Below are 16138 nucleotides of genomic sequence, written 5' to 3' on the forward strand. Positions count from 1 at the left end.
TCCAGGATACCTTTCCATCTGAGCTGTGTAACACTTAGTATTCTGTGCCTCCCGAGTGCCAGAATACCTGTCCCATCCAATCCATCAAAATGCTTACACTCAGCCTGCAGAGTAGCTGGGATGACAGGCTAGTACTGTCCTGTCTGGCAGAGTCTAGTTTCCTCTCATGGGGCACATAATGGAAGCCATCAGAAAATGTCCATATTTTCTCCTGACATTGGCAAGAGCCCCTTTCTGCTGTCACAGCACTCTTTAGCCTGCCCATTGCCAGTGCACTGTATAAGCTGCCTTTGAACTGGAGTGGTTCCCTGAGGTTGCTGCCTTGCTTGGAAGGAATCATTTTCATCCCTGTGGGCAGGGAGGGAAATATGCAGTACTCAGAATGTCTGAAGGAAATTCTCTCTGTTGATCTTCTTAGCAACTCCCAGCCTCCTTGGGAATACACTAGAGGCTTACAGATGTAGGACTGAAAGTCATAATTCTCTTAATTATTCTTCCGTCTTTCCACCAATCAGTCTGCATCTGAAACTACCTAAGTGCTGCCAGTCATCAATGAACTTATTAGCATACCAAAAGACAGATCATTGTGAAGAATGAGTAGCGTTTGTATGCCAGCGAATGGGAGGGAAGAAACATAATGGGACATTTCACAATGTCAAAGTGCTGTACCGCTCACCTTTTTTTGTTTGTTTGTTGGTTTGTTTGTTTTTCCAGACAGGGTTTCTCTATGTAGCTTTGGAGCCTATCCTGGCACTCGCTCTGTAGACCAGGCTGGCCTCGAACTCACAGAGATCCGCCTGCCTCTGCCTCCCAAGTTCTGGGATTAAAGGCGTGTGCCACCAACACCTGGCCAGAAGCAGGTGTTAGGTGTGACGGCTAATCTTCATTGTCAACCTGACTGAATTTAGAATCACCATGGGAAACACCTTTGGGAATATCTAGGAGGATGCTTCCAGCAATGCCTGGCTGGGGAAGACCCACATTAAACATGACTGGTACAATTGCATGGGCTGGGGTCCACGGGAAAAGAGAGCTGAGGCCGACATCCACTGCTCTGTGCTTCCTGACTGCAATTGTTGACCAGCTGCCTTACTCCCAGGCCACTATGCTGTTGTTGCCAGGATAGATTTTACTTCCAAACTTTGAGCCAAAACACACCCTTCCTCCTTTATGTGCCTCTTGTTGGGTGTTTAGTCATGTCAATGGGAAAAAATAACCAATGTGCGTGTTAAGGGGACACAATACCAGAATGGAATTTCAAACCAAGTGATCCAATTACCAGTTGACATAATATCTCCTGCTTCCCATAGAGTATTTGCTATGACTATTACAAAATGAAAAACAAACAAAAATAATAAGAATAACAAAAGTTAGATATTTGGTTGGCATCAAATTAAAGAAAAAATATAACTAATTTTAAGGGGAAATGTCATAAAACATTCTCACCTAAAGTTTGGATCCAAGATCTTCACACGAAATACATACATTCCAGAATGGTCCATGGGCCATTGTAAATGGTTTTTATTAGACCTGTTTAAAATCTCATATGGTTGGTTTAGGTCTCCTGGCTTCCCAATAGCATAAGAAAAACAAGGCTTATAGTTCTGGGCAAGAAGCAAAGATAAAAAAGAGGTTATTTCATGAAAAAGAGGTTATTTCCTGACTGTAACAAAATCTGATTCATACATGTTGAGATTTATTTATTTTATGTCTATGAGCATTTTAGTGTACCACCTACATGCACCACCTGTGCAGGTTAGAAGAGGACACCAGAACCCCAGGAACTGGAGTTACAGATGCTTGTGAGCTGCCTTGTGGATTCTGGGAATCAGAACCAGGTCCTCTGCAAGAGCAGCCAGTGCTCCTCTCCAGTGACCACTCTCTTCAGCCCAGATTCTCATATCTTGGAAAGTCATTAAGAGGTGTAATGGCTACTCCTTTCTATTCTGCCACTGCAGTACCAGAGAGTGCCTGGCACATCCCCTACCAGTCCTCACTCATGGTCCATGGAGGAAGTTCTAAGGGGATGCCTCACATAGACCAGGATATTATTAGTTTAGTGAAAGACCATGATGTCAAGTAGGAGTGTGGGAACAGGAGCCTCACTGGACACAGATGAGGGTTAGTTTTTCAGGAGGGGTTAAAGCTATAAAGGGCTATGTTTGTTATGGATATAGCTATAGTAGCAAGGCAGAGATCCAGCTCAACTATGTGCAAGGTAAGATTGACCTTGGAGTGAAACTACTGGGCTCATCTAGGAATGGATGGGACTTCACCCACTTAGAATGACTGTCACCTACAACTGTACCACCTGGCAAGGTTATTTGAGTTTAGAAATCATATACTTATTTCCCTATCATGACTATTTATTGTAGCCAAATTCTGTGTGTAGATGTTGAGTAAATAGCACTAGATTATTTGATGGTATTTATTTACTCATTTCATTATTGCCCCTATATTTGGAGGCTTTATAATCCATAGCTACCTTGGGTATAGTCTGTCTTCAATATACTAGGTATTGGAGGTGAGTTATGCTATAATTTCATATGAAGCAAGTTTCAGTCAAATGAAGTATAACTATACATCATGATGAAAGTTGTAAAATTCCACCTCTTCAATCATTTCTCACCTCTATTTACCTTTCTGTCACTGAATGTCTGGAACATTATAAAACAGTATGTAGGGTGTATATGAGTGAAGAACAAATAAAATATTCACAGTTCTTATGTAAATTAAATTGAAAATGCATAATATGCTGGACATGGTGGCAGATACTTTAATCCTAGTACTTGAGAAGCAGAGGCAGGTGTATCTCTGAGTTTGAGGTCAGTTTGGTCTGAATAGTGGGTTCCCAGACAGTCAGGACTCTGTAGAGAGACCCTGTCTCAAAAGAAAAAAAGAAAGAAAGAAAATACAAAGTATTTTCTGGACTATGGGAGTTCTTGACTACTGAGGTGGTTAATGCATGGAGTCATGAAACTGATTAAAAGAATATGAGACATTTGCACTATGTATGGGAAATGGGCATCTGCTCATCATCACAAAAGGGCCCTGGTTACCAGGACCTGTTTGCCTGCATCATTGTGTACATTTTAAAATATAGACACAGGAGTATTTGTATTCTTTCTAATTCACTTCTTTGTTCTTTCTTTCTTTTTAAAGAGTTACTTATTATTATGTATACAGTGTTCTACCTGTCTGCATGCCTGCATGCCAAAAGAGGGTACCAGGTATCATTGCATATGGTTGTGAGCTTCCATGTTGTTGCTGGAAATTGAACTCAAGATCTCTGGAAGAATAGCCAGTGCTCTTAACTCTGAGCCATCTCTCCATCCCCCTTTTTGTTATTTCTTAATACAAAGGATGATACTTACCTATGGATGTTCCTCTTTCTGTGTCACATTTTATGTTTCCTTTTATATTGTTGGATTCCCATTCAATTATTATCTTTTCCCTTTCCTTTTCATTTGTAGCATTTGGTCAAGCTACTTAAGTGTCCGAGAAAACAAATCTCCCCTAGACTCACAAATTCTTTCCGTTTCTAACCAAGGACTTCTTTATCTAGGATTCTCAGTCATGTTCAGTGATTCAGACCCCATCCCACATCACAGAAAAGCCCTGCGGTGGCTGCGCTGTCTATATCTATTCTAACATAGACTTGAAGAGCCTACAAAAATGCTACTTTTGCTTATGAGTCTTTCAGATATTTTTCTCTGAGAACTTACAGTGCATAGAACTACTTGTTGTAGAATATCCCTTTGTACCGTGTGAAGATGTGTCACTGTGATTGGTTTAACAAAAAGCTAAATGGCCAATAGCTAAGCAGGAGGTATAGGTAGGACTTCCTGGTAGTGATAGAGGAAGGAGGAGGAGGAGGATCGTAGGCATGGGAGAGAGATGTGAGGAGATGCAGAGTGAGCAGGATGGGCATTACAGAAATGAGGTAATAAAGCCACGAGGCAGAAAGTAAATGATCAGGAATGGGTTAAGTTATGAGATAGTTAGAAGCAAGCCTAAGCTATTGCCCAAGCTTTCATAATCAATAATGTCATTATTGGGGAGCCGATGGTCCCAATGGAAATGTCCAACTGCAACTTCTCAGATGCACATGCCACTCATCCTTGTGGAAACAGAAAGGTGAGGCAACAACCAGTGCAGCTCTGAGAATTAGAGGCTCGCTGTCTGTCCCATTGTAGGCGTATGTTCCAGGAAGAAATGGTCCCTGGATGCAGGGTTGAGTTAATGTGCTGTGATGCCCTGTGGTAGGAGCAGCCTTATTTCCCCAGAACTAGTTGCAATCATAAGTGCCAGCTTTCCACCTACCCGGGTTTACAACTACCCGGGTTGTAGCTGGGTTCATGCTGTTCGTGAGGAGCTCTTCTTTTCATATGGTCATATGGAGGTTGAGGCCCCAGTGTGTTCCCTCCAGAATCTTTGCAGGTTGTAAACTATTTCAGTAGTTTCCCAGGTATAGCCCCAGATCAGCAATGCATCTTCACCTGGGACTTTTAGAAATGCAAGTTTAGGGACTGGATGGTATCTCAGACCCTTGCAAAGCTCACACGAGGCCCCTGGTTGGAAAGCGTTGGGAGGAGAAAGAAAGGGAGGGGAGGGGAGGGAAGGGGAGTGAGCAGAGTGGAGCAGAGAGGAGGGAAAAGAAGGGGAGAACAAAACTTTGGGCCCTACTTCAGATATACTGAATCAGAAACTCAGGGGAGACCAAGTTATGCATTTCAGTAAGCCTCCCAGAGGGTCATTTCTGATGTCTCCTGAAGCTTGAGAGCCACTGGACTATTTCATGCTGCTTCAGGTTAATTCCGTGATTGTTAACTACCCAGCTACCCATTGCTTCCTTGTGTACATTATTATTGAATAACATCTCAAGAGTACTGAGATGGCCTCTGTAAGATTTGTTCTGTAGACAGTGTTTGCCCAACCCCAGATCCTTGGGTACCTTTTAAAAAACAACAAAAATAACCAAGAATGCAAGTTTGGTTTGAACTGAACCCATTATTACTTTAATTCCTCATGATTTTAAGTAGTAAGTCTTCCTTAGTAGAGATGGATGAGCTATCGTTCATTAATTAGCTCTAGAAATACATAATGTAATAATACATTAACTAAATAGTAATTAGTCCTATAAATGCATATTAATTATCTACAGTGAGTTAGAGACTGAAAATACAGCAGTGAGCAGAAGAACAAAATTCCCTTCTCTCTTGGAGCTTGCATTTTATTTTGTTTTTGCTTTTATTTATTTAAGATTCATTTTTTAGCTTGAATTATGTGTGTCTTTGTGTATGTGTATGATTGGAGACCAGAAGGGGGTGCTGGATCCCCTAAAGCTGAAGTTACAGGCAGTTAGGAGCCATCTGACATGGGTTCTGGGGTCCTCTGCAAGATCAGTTCATGCTCTTAACTGTCAGGCCATCAATCCAGCCTTTAGTATTTATATTTCAGTTGGTCAGCTAGGTAATAAGATTTTTAAAGTAGGCTGCATAATGTGTCAGTTATAAATGTTCTTAATCCTGGAGAAAAAAGTGAAGAGTGATGGCCAGGGGAAAGTTGACAGACTACTTAATTTTAAAATAAAGAAGTAAGATAGGTAGTCTTTTTTCTTCTTTAAACATATTATTTCTAAAGGTGTGTGTGTGTGTGTGTGTATGTGTGTATGTATGTGTGTGTGTGTGTGTGTGTGTGAGTGTGTGCGCGCGCGCGCAAGCCTGCGGAGGCCAGAGATGTCAGGTTCCTCTACACCTAGGGTTACAGATGGTTTGGAGCCTCCAAACATGGTGCTGAGAACTGAATTCTTCTCTGTAGGAGCAGCTTAATACTGTGCCACCTCTCCAACCCCGGAAGACAACTATCCTTTTAAAAGGCTCAGTCTCCATACTTTAATGTATAGTGGTCTTTTGAAAACATGCAAATGCATATAGTCAGCACTGAATATTAAATTTCTACCGAGGAGTGCCGGAAAAAAATCAAAGAATTTTTGAAATAATTGAAAAAGTAGTATTCGATTTACCCTAAGCAATTTAAACCCAAGGTGTTTCCATCAAGCCTTTGTTAATCTCCAACACCAAATTGAGTCCTTTTCTTACCTGAGGTCCCCAGACATCATCCAGTGGGAGGCCCTGGTTTTCCTCCAGCATCGCCTTCAACGTCTGTGCTTCATTTATGCAACCGCTCTGCCGAAACATGGCAACATGTGACTGTGGAGAAGGCTTCAGAAATACTAGCTCATTATAGAGTGTCTGATATACCTTGACACACCTGAAAATTTTCTTTTAAAAAACTTCAGAATACTAGCTTATTTTAGAGTGTCTGATATACCTTGATATACCTGAAAATTTTCTTTTTAAAAACTTTCAAAATAAAGTACAGTTTTTCCCCACTACTTAAATACAATACAGCTTTAAACACGGAAAAAGTTCAATTCAGTGGCATCAAGTTCATTCACAGCGTGTAACCACACCTGCTGCCAGCAATGAGTTGAACAAATCCTCACTTCTTCCCCCCTGTAGCCCCTGACAACCAAATTCTACTTTCTGCTGAGATTTTTTTCCTTACTAACTAATGTTTACGAGTAGAAAAGCTCAGCATTTGTCCACATTTAGCTTTGTTTCACTTAGTACAATATCCTCATGGTCTATCCATGGTATAACTTGTGAGAATTTCCTATTTCCTTCCTTTTTTACCCACTGGAGGCACCAAATACATTTTACCTATTGGCTCCTTTGTTGATGTTATTTATTTATTTATTTAATCATGCAGAGTGCTCACAGAGCATTGGTATATAAATATCTGAGTTCTTGCTTTTAATTCCTTTTCAAAAATTCCGTGTGTGTGTGTACACTCGCAGGATGTACACTGGATGGGGATTCCTTCCTTCCACCACATGGGTCCTGGGGAACTGAACTCAGGTTGTCAGGTTGATGGAAAGCTTCTGTACCCCTTGAGCCTTCTTGTGAAACTAGAATTACTAGATCACGTGAGAATTTGGTAGAATTTTATGAAGAATTATCAGACTATTTTCCACAGCACTAATCTTTTCCTTTTATTTAAACCCCCTTTAACCTGAAAAACAAACATAGAAACCAATATAAACACATACAACAACAAAAATCCTTCTACTCCTGATTTAAAAAACAATACACCTGGAATGTTTCCTGGAGCCCTACAAACTTCTTAGCTTTTCTGAAAGTCTCCACAGCTTCCCCATTCCTCCAGATAACCACTGTCTTGACTTTTCTAGGCATCATTCCTCACAGTTCTTCAGAGTTTCCTCATGGGACAGTGCATCCCCACACATTTCATCCCTTCACGTCTTTTGATACACCATTTGATGGTTTTTACACAAGATTCCTCTCTTCCTTTCCTTACAACCTTGGCTATTCCAGCACTGAGAACACGGGTGTGCAAACACATCCTAGAGAACATTCTTTTTACTCCTTTGAGCATATGGGCAAGGGCGATGAGAACTGACAATTGTGCTCTGAATTTCTCAGTTGCTGCTTTGGGCTTCCCAGCATGGAGGTGCCCTTTACACCTCAACAATGACTATGTCCTCATTTTTCCTCCACCACCAATGCTTATCGTTTGTTTTTATTCTTGCCATGCTAGTATACATGAAATAGTGTCCCACTGTAGATTTAATAGGTTTCCCGGCTGTTCTCAAATGTCAACTAGACATTTGTGCATTTTTATTGGAGAAATCTATTCAAGTCTTTTGCCCCCCTTTAATTGGGCTGTTTTGTTGTTGAATTGTGGGAGTTTTCTGTACATTCTAGATGTTTTCCTATCAAATATATGGTCTGCAAATACTTTGTTCCTTTACATGAGTTGTCTTTCTACTCTTGTGTCTTTTGATGCACACGAGTTTTGGATTTTCATATCTACTTTGTCAACCCTTCCCCTTCTTTTTTCTCCCTTCTACCCCTCTCTCTCCCATTTCTTTCCCTTCCCTTTCCCCCTCCCACTTCCTCTCTTCTCTCCCCTCCTCTTTCTCCCCTTCTTTTCTTTCCCTCTCTCATTCTTTCATCTGTTACTTGATATCAAAGCCAATAAATCATTGCCCAAACCAATGTAGGGATGATTTTACCTTTCATTTTCTTCTAAGAATTTATAGTTTGGGTCATACATTTATACCATAGATCCATTTTGAATTACGTCTGAACATGATGTTAGGTGAGAGTTTCATTTTACTTTCTTTTTTTAATGAGTGTTAGTGTTGCCTGGATGCATGTCTGTGTACCATGTGTATGCAATGGCCGCAGTGGTCAGAAGAAGGGATCAGATCCCCTGGGACTAGAGTCACAGATAGTGAACCACCATCTGGGAGCTGGGAGCTGAACTCAATCCTCAGTGAGAGCAGCCAGCACTCTAAACCACTGAGCCATCTCTCCAACCCCTCCACTTTATGTGTGTGTGTGTGTGTGTGTGTGTGTGTGTGTGTGTGTACCAGTTTACCCAGCACTCTTTTGAGTAGACTCTTTCCCTCACAGAGTGGCCCTGTATAAAGTAAATCACTTATGTGCTCTCAGGGGGATACACTTTTTAAATGCTTGGGACAGTGTTTTACATTGCCAGCTATTGTACTGAGATCTCTTTTAGTCGAATGATCCAGCTATCCTAGCTCCAGGTATTGACATATATGTCTTCTGTGTGTGGCCAGCCGCTCACATACAGGCATGAGCAGGGCAAAAGAAAGGTGAGCATTTACAATTGTCATGGTAGTGTTGCAAGAATTACACCAGGGAAGAGAGCCAGTGACATAATCAACTTTGGAGCCTAAGCTGGAGAGACAAAGAAGGGAAGAAAACTGGTAATTATAAAGAGGGAGAAGCAAAGAGTTCAACATGACAGTGTCTCAGCAATGTGAGGACAGGCAAGTCAAGGAGGAGCAGGGGGCTGCAGCACTGTGGATGAGCTGATGTCTGAACTTGCATTCGACTTTAATAGAAGCTGTGTTATCCAAGGTCTCTGTATTGTTCACAGGGGTAGATGTGGTCAAAGTCTGATTATTTGTATTGTGACGTTAGGAATCCTTTCTGTATGTTTTTTCGTTTGGTTTTTCTGAGACAGGGCTTCTCTGTGTAGCCCTGGCTGTCCTAGAACTTGCTCTGTAGGCCAGGCTGACCTTGAACTCAGAGATCCACCTGCCTCTGCCTCCCTGAGTGCTGTGATTAAAGGTGTGTGCTACTACATTTGCTTTGTGATGTTAAGAATCTAACCCAACACACTAGGTAAAGCTCTACCACTGAAACAAAATGACGTATTTGTTTGAGAAAGAAGTAGCCCTGGCTAGCCTACAGCTTGATAAATAGCTACACGACTTTGAATTGGTCTTCCCTTCTCCATCTCCCAAGTGTTGGCATTACAGGTGTGTCCCATCACACCCAATCAAAAATTTAATTCTGGATTTTACAAAACCTAACTCAGTTCTCCCTGGTTACACATTTCTTGTGAATGGTCTTCTTGAAGAATGAGTTAGGAGGCCAGGCATTTACATGGTGGCTCCTTGACGTTCCTCCTCTGGAGTATTTCTTTTAGTTCTTGTGTAGTCCATTTACAGCTGGTGCTATAGTGAACTAATGTGACAGGAATTATGGAGGTCCATGGGAGGATGATAGACAGACTTCCTACGTACACTGCAGTCATGAGAACCACATGGGCCTACACAAAAGGGTCTGGGAAAAGCGGTCTTTGTTTACAGTTTTTTTTTCCTCAGCAATGTCTCCATGCAATGGTTGTCCTCTGGCTTCCACACACGTACTCATTTGCACCCCCATAAAAATATACAAACCTTCACAAGTAGTTCAATGATGTATCTATCAATGGGAAAGAAGTAGACCACAAGGTCTTCCATATTGGATGCTCAACAAGGCCAGGGGGATGTGTGGCAGAATGGATTTACTTGGTTATATAATTGAAAGACTGAGTTCTCACAGTGGTTCAGTGTAATTCAGTTTTCCTGGTTGCCATCTACATGGGTGGTATACCTCAGATAATGAAAAAAAAATGTCACATAGAAAAGAGTCATTCTGGTTTTCTTTGAGCCTGAGAGATCTTAGGAAATCCATGCTGTCAACTTCTAGAAGGCTCTATATCCATGGGAAGACTTCAAGACAAAGAAGCCCACAGGGCCTGGGGAGAGTGATTGCAAAAGGAAGAATAGGGGGATCGATCATCCAGGAGGCTGAAGTCAGCTGGTCTTGGAGGATAGAAGGGAATGAGGAGAGGGCTGAGCCACTGAAGCCAGGGTCAATAGGGCCAAATGAGACAAAGGCATGGAGAAAGATGACCCTAGACAGCATCCATTTGATTTAGGACCAACGTCTTAAATGTCTTAAAGCCAAAGGTGAATCTGTAAATAATTAAACATTAAACACAGTTTGGACAGAAAAAAAATACTCATATATAATCACATCATCCTGTTGTTACATTATTTTGGCTTTTTTTTTTAGCCTTTCTTCTGACTGTTTTATAGGACAACAACTCCTTTTTTTCAGAGATGACTCTTAGTAGTCATTGACTTTAATATAGAGTTGATGTTCTCTTTTACTTATTTTGGCTTGGTTTCACTTCCCTTAGATAATTTACATATAAATTGAAAATCAAAAGAATATGTTTAATTGCATGCTAAGTTCTGTTTAAATTCAAAGACGTCATACCTGCTTCATAGTATAATTAAAGGTATAGTCATCCCTGCCATGGATTTCCCACACGATAAAATTTGCATCAACTAATTTAACAAAGCCATTTTCATCAAACCTGAAACAACAAACACAAAAATAACTGGTTAGTGTCAAATAGAGGGCCTGCAGCTTTCAAGATGGGTTTATGTTTAAATCCTTTTCATTTACTTGTTTTTTGAGATAGGGTCTCCTATAGCCCAGGTAGGCCTCAAGCTTACTGTGTAGTGAAAGATGACCTTGAACTCCTGGTCCTCTATCTCCACTTTCCAAGTGCTGGGATCACAAGCATGTGCCATTCATAGTGGTCAAATCTTGTCTTTATCACTTATTAGCTTTGTGATCCTGGGGAACTTACAAGTATTTATCTGTGATATAATTATATCTGATGGCTATGTTATTTTCCCCAACTGAGTGAAATAAAAGAGCTTTGTTTTGAGACAGGATCTCATGTAGCCCACACTTATCTTGAACCTTCAAGTTCACTGCGTAGCTAAAGCTGGCCTTGAACTCCCTGCTCTTCATGTTTCCACCTCTCAAGAGCTGAGATTACAGGTGTACACCACCCTGTCCAGCTCCAGACAGCAGATATCATTCAAAACAAAAACCTAACAGTACAGAAGAAGAAAAATTGGCACCATAACTTTTGCTCATTGCCATATATTGATGAGATGGGGATAGAAGGGGTCCTGGTAACATGGAGAAGAAGAATGAGATGGGAGGAAGGACAAGACAAGGATCTCTTGGTGTCATGAAATCACGTGGTGGAGAGTGAAACCATGGGGTTCCTGTAGTGAGAGAGTGAAACCACTGGGTTCCTGTCGTGAAGGCGGAGCTGCTGCTGACTTCCCAGGAGGGGCCAGCTGGGATATGGGCTGAATCTTGAAGGGTCAGCCGCCGGAAGAGATGAGGTGGGACTGGGAGCTAGTCATCTCCATGGCAGCAGTAGACTCTGTCACACTCCTGCATGGACAGGCTACTCCCTTGTGATGCCAGGACAGGACATACCAGCCCCACAGAGCTGAGCGTAGTTCCCTTAGACCCTTAAAAAGAGGTCTGGTATTTTATGTGTAGATTTTTTTCTCTATCATAAAAAATACACTTTGCATTGTAGAACTCAGGACTATACAAATGGTTACATAGCTTCCTTCTCCACCAAATGATGCTCTCCTCTCCCCACCTCCTTCTCACTTTCCCCTCTCCCTCCCTCCCTCTCTCCCTATCATTCTTTTATTGAGACAGAGTCTCATAGCTCAGGCTGGCTAGCCTCAGACCCACTATGTAGCTGGGGATGGCCTCGAACTCCTGAACCCACTGCCTCTACCTGCCAACTGCTCCTTATTGTTATGGTGGAAGCTTCATCCCAGCCCCTGGCATCCATATACCCAAAGAGTCTGGAATATTATGGTGGAAGTTCCACCCAAGCCCCCTCCCCTATCTTTCCAAACCCTGCTGCATCTCAAAGTCTGCCAAATGATGACTCCTCCCCCAGAGATGCTCAAGACCACTCCCACGGGGTATTTAAACTGCATCCAAGAAAATACTCATGTTTTTTACATCTCCCTTTCCCTTCTCCTCTCTGGGGGTGCTGGAAGGCCACCCCAGAACATTGTATCCATTAATCATGGGCATTTCTAATTCCTTCTGATTTGGATTGCTGCATCAGTGGAGAGGCTCATCAGGGTGTAGAAACTTTTCTCTTATTGCTCATGTTTCTGAATGAAATTGTCCCCAAATATACATTGGAAATCACTCAGACTTTAGTGTCCAGTTCTTGCTTCTAGGTTACTGATTCTTACACTGTAACCCCGCTTTTAAAATACAATTTATCACTTGTCAGCTGTGTTGATTTACAAAAAGTACTAGATCCTAGACAGTGTCTCTTTGTTCTCTGCCCAGATCTCTGCTTCACTTCAAAGCTGTTGAACCTGGGTTTCAGGTTGGTTGAGGTTTTCGGCTACTCAACACTGACTAGTCCAATTGGTTATTGTCCCATTTTCACAAAGTGCAGGGGGGCAGGGAGGGCAGGGGGCGGGAGGCATTGTGTTAAAAGGCAGTACTTGGGAAGCCATTTTTGTTTCTGTGTTTACTAGTTTTGAGAAACCCTAAAGAGCTTTGAAGCTTAGTTCCCAAACAGGCGTGATGGAGAGCGGCTGCTTGGTGTCTGGGCTGGGGAGAACCACAGGAAAATGAGAACCTCACACGAGTGCTATGGCCCCTTGCCACAGAAGAATGCAAGGACACTCAGGAGGAGCCGAGCTCAAAAGCTAGCAGTTTGGGTGGAAGCAGGAGTTTGATTATACCCGTGTAAGTGGCATAATTCTTGATTTCCTAAGAATTAGGAGCTGATGAGATGAAACGGCTGATCGGGCAAGGCACCTGCTACACAGCCTGAAGCCTGGCGTCTGACCCCGGAAGCACTAAGTGGAAGGAGAGAACTGGCTCTGACTCCTGACAGTCTCTCCCACACAAAAATGTTAAGTTTTTTGTTTCGTTTTTTGGAATTAGTTGTATTTTGCTCAAGGACAAAAAGATCTTGGCGGTAACAGGACAGTTAATGCAAAGAGCCACAGTGCCATCCAGTGTAACAAGCGTGCATTGCATGAACCTTCGTTTTGGAGTTTTGCTTCATTGTGACTATGTCAAAGACTTGCTTACATGAGCTTGCCTATTTTAATAAATTTTCATTAGCGTAGAATAGAATTCTAATTAAATCTGAGAATGCATGGAGTGTCACTAATTGGCAGCTACATTCCCAACAGTTGGTAATTTTTCTATGGAAATTTGACTTCAGGAATTGGAGAGACCTCATTACTGGTCTTCATATTCTAAACTTGGGGATGATCCATTCTGTTAACTAGGTCTTTTATTTTCTGTGTTTAGGGGAGCATAAGTCTGGACAGAGGGGCATTGGGAGAGAGCAGGAGAAGAGTCGGTGATCATGTACACAGTAGCTGCAGTTCAATCAAGAAGGTCCTGTTGTTGTTCCTTTGTTCAGTGAGTGCACCTCTTCAGGATGACCTAGCAGAGAGGTTGTGATGGCTGATATTGGTTGTCACCTAGCCAGAATCTAGACTCATCCACGAGGCAAGCCTCTGGGAACTCCTGAGAGGCATTAACGTAGTTTAGGTTAATCTCCAAGCATGCCGGTGAAGCATTTTCTTGGTTACCACCCTGAAGGTGGACAATGTCTTCCAGCAGCTGTCCAGATGTAAGGAGGTCCAAGAAGAAATCTTCTACCTGTCACCTCTTTGCCTTTGTGTCTTGGTGTTGTGTTCATTGACTCTGTTTGCTCTACCAGTGAGAGTCTTCCTTTGCTGAAGTCGGAACTCAGCTTCAGGCTGGAGAGATGGCTCAAAGTTACAAGCACTGGTTGCTCATCCAGAGATCCTGAGTTCAATTTCCAGCAACCACATGGTGGTTTGCGACCATCTGGTGCCATCTTCTGGCACGCAAGCACAAATGCAGACAGAACATTGTATACATAATGAATAAATAAATCTTTAAAAAAATTAGCTTCTTTAGCCTTGCAGTGTGGACTGAAGTCTCCTGGACCGTGTGGCTTCTGGGTTCTTCCATGTGAAGACAGTCATTGCTGGGCTAGCCAGGTCCTATCTTGTTTGTTTGTTTGTTTGTTTGTTTTTTTGTTTTTTGTTTTTTTGTTTTTTAGAGGGTTTCTCTGTGGCTTTGGAGGCTGTCCTGGAACTAGCTCTTGTAGACCAGGCTGGTCTCAAACTCACAGAGATCCGCCTGCCTCTGCCTCCTGAGTGCTGGAATTAAAGGCGTGTGCCACCACTTCCCGGCCAGGCCTTATCTTGTAAGCCAGTCTAATAAACCTCCTTTTACTATATATTCATTCTATGTACTCTGTTCCTCAGAGGACTCTAGTGGAGAGGGGAGAGACAATTTGGGAGACAGAGGGAAACACTCAGGAACAATGATCTTAAAGGGCTGTCAAGCTGTTTCCTAAGTGGAGAGACAGGCTTTAGACAGTTCACCTATGCTATGCTGGCTAGTTTTAATGTTAAATTGTCACAGACTAGGTTTATTTGGAAAGAGCAAGGCTCAGTTGGGGAAATGCAGCAACCAGATTGGTTTGTGGTATATTTTTTTCTTTATGATTGACGTAGTGAGGCACAGATCTCTGTGGGCAGTGCCTCCCCTGGGCTGGTGGTCCTGGGTTGCTGTACGAAAGCAGGCTGAGCAAGTCACGAGGAGTAAGGCAGTAAGCAGCATCCCTCCACGGTCTCTGCATCAGCTCCTGCTCCAGGTTCCTGCCCTGCTGGAGTTCCTGCTCTGACTTCTCTGGATGATGGACTACAAACTGTATGCTGAAACAAACATTTTTTTCCCCAAGTTGCTTTTGGTCATGATGTTTCATCACAACACTAGAAATCCTAACTAAGACACAGGGTGACAAAGAGTATGTGATATAGATGCTTAAAGGTGTATAGATGTGTTGTCAACATTTGATTGATGTCACCTTTGACTCATTCACCATCTTCCTTTCCCTCACCACTCGCATATCAATCATCAACTCTTCCTGGTTATAATCATATCTATATAATCTATAATTTGTATCATAGATGGATTCTTAGTCCATCCTTTGGGGGTAGAGATCCTGCCTGTGGTGTCCCTGGATTCCTAGTTCATGGCACAGTGCTTGGGAAGTGTTTTTTGGTATGGTAGTTGGTGAAAAGTGGGCATTGAATGATGATGATCTGAATTGAAGAGAATGCTTTATTGGGAGAGAACATGCGCCTTTTAGCATATGCTTGTTGCCTTTTTGTTTTTACTACTGGAAAAATAAGCATTATAAAACAAGGAAACACACAAAACTAGGTCTCAGTAGGGAAAGCAGAGTCTTGGTGCCCAGGAAGACTAGACGGTGAGTGCTAGAGAGGATTAGGGCCAAGTACAGTGGATTTTGATGAGCGATTGTAGCTTTATGATGTAGGTAGGGTAGAACCTGAGGAGTACCCTGTGTGGGGAAGGAAGACAAGCAGCAAAGCATGCTAGCGGAAGCCTTCTGGACCCCAGCAGGAAATCTCAAGTAAGGTACCAGGTCACCACTACTGCCCCCCCAAAGAGAAGCCAAGCCCTTCTCAGCCCAAGTCATCCCCTAAGTCTGCAGAGGCTAGAATAGGGCATCGGATCCTCTGGACCTGGAATTACAGGGGGTTATGAGACACTGTATGGTTACTGGCAACTGAACTTGGGCCCTCTGTCACAGCAGAATGCACTTTTAACAATGGAGCCATTTCTCCAGCACACATACTAATCTCCTAAGTGGGTATAAACTTACAGCTCTATTATTGGGTGAAACGGCTCATTGAATTCAAGTCTCCTGGGGCAGCCATATTTTCCCACATCATACCTTATTTTCTAGAAAAAGAAAAATGCTTTAGTTGTTGTGTTCATTTATCACATTGACAAAAGGTATT

General features: G+C 42.4%; 1 protein-coding gene and 1 long non-coding RNA gene across 2 annotated transcripts in view; one reads left to right on the plus strand and one right to left on the minus strand.

The window, feature by feature from the left end:
* The window catches only part of LOC121136673, a 49976-nt gene that overhangs the window by 23337 nt on the left and 10501 nt on the right, over positions 1-16138 (plus strand). The window lies entirely within an intron of this gene.
* The window catches only part of Catspere (catsper channel auxiliary subunit epsilon), a 102424-nt gene that overhangs the window by 10444 nt on the left and 75842 nt on the right, over positions 1-16138 (minus strand). The window contains exons 17-20 of the mRNA XM_040737409.1: positions 16000-16079; positions 10674-10773; positions 6102-6188; positions 1447-1604 (exon numbers count right to left, since the gene is read on the minus strand). Of these exons, the coding sequence (XP_040593343.1) occupies positions 1447-1604; positions 6102-6188; positions 10674-10773; positions 16000-16079 (425 nt within the window). The remainder of the gene's footprint in view (positions 1-1446; positions 1605-6101; positions 6189-10673; positions 10774-15999; positions 16080-16138) is intronic.

This window comes from Mesocricetus auratus, unplaced genomic scaffold (genome assembly GCF_017639785.1).
Source record: "Mesocricetus auratus isolate SY011 unplaced genomic scaffold, BCM_Maur_2.0 Super-Scaffold_100676, whole genome shotgun sequence".
NCBI lineage: Eukaryota > Metazoa > Chordata > Mammalia > Rodentia > Cricetidae > Mesocricetus > Mesocricetus auratus.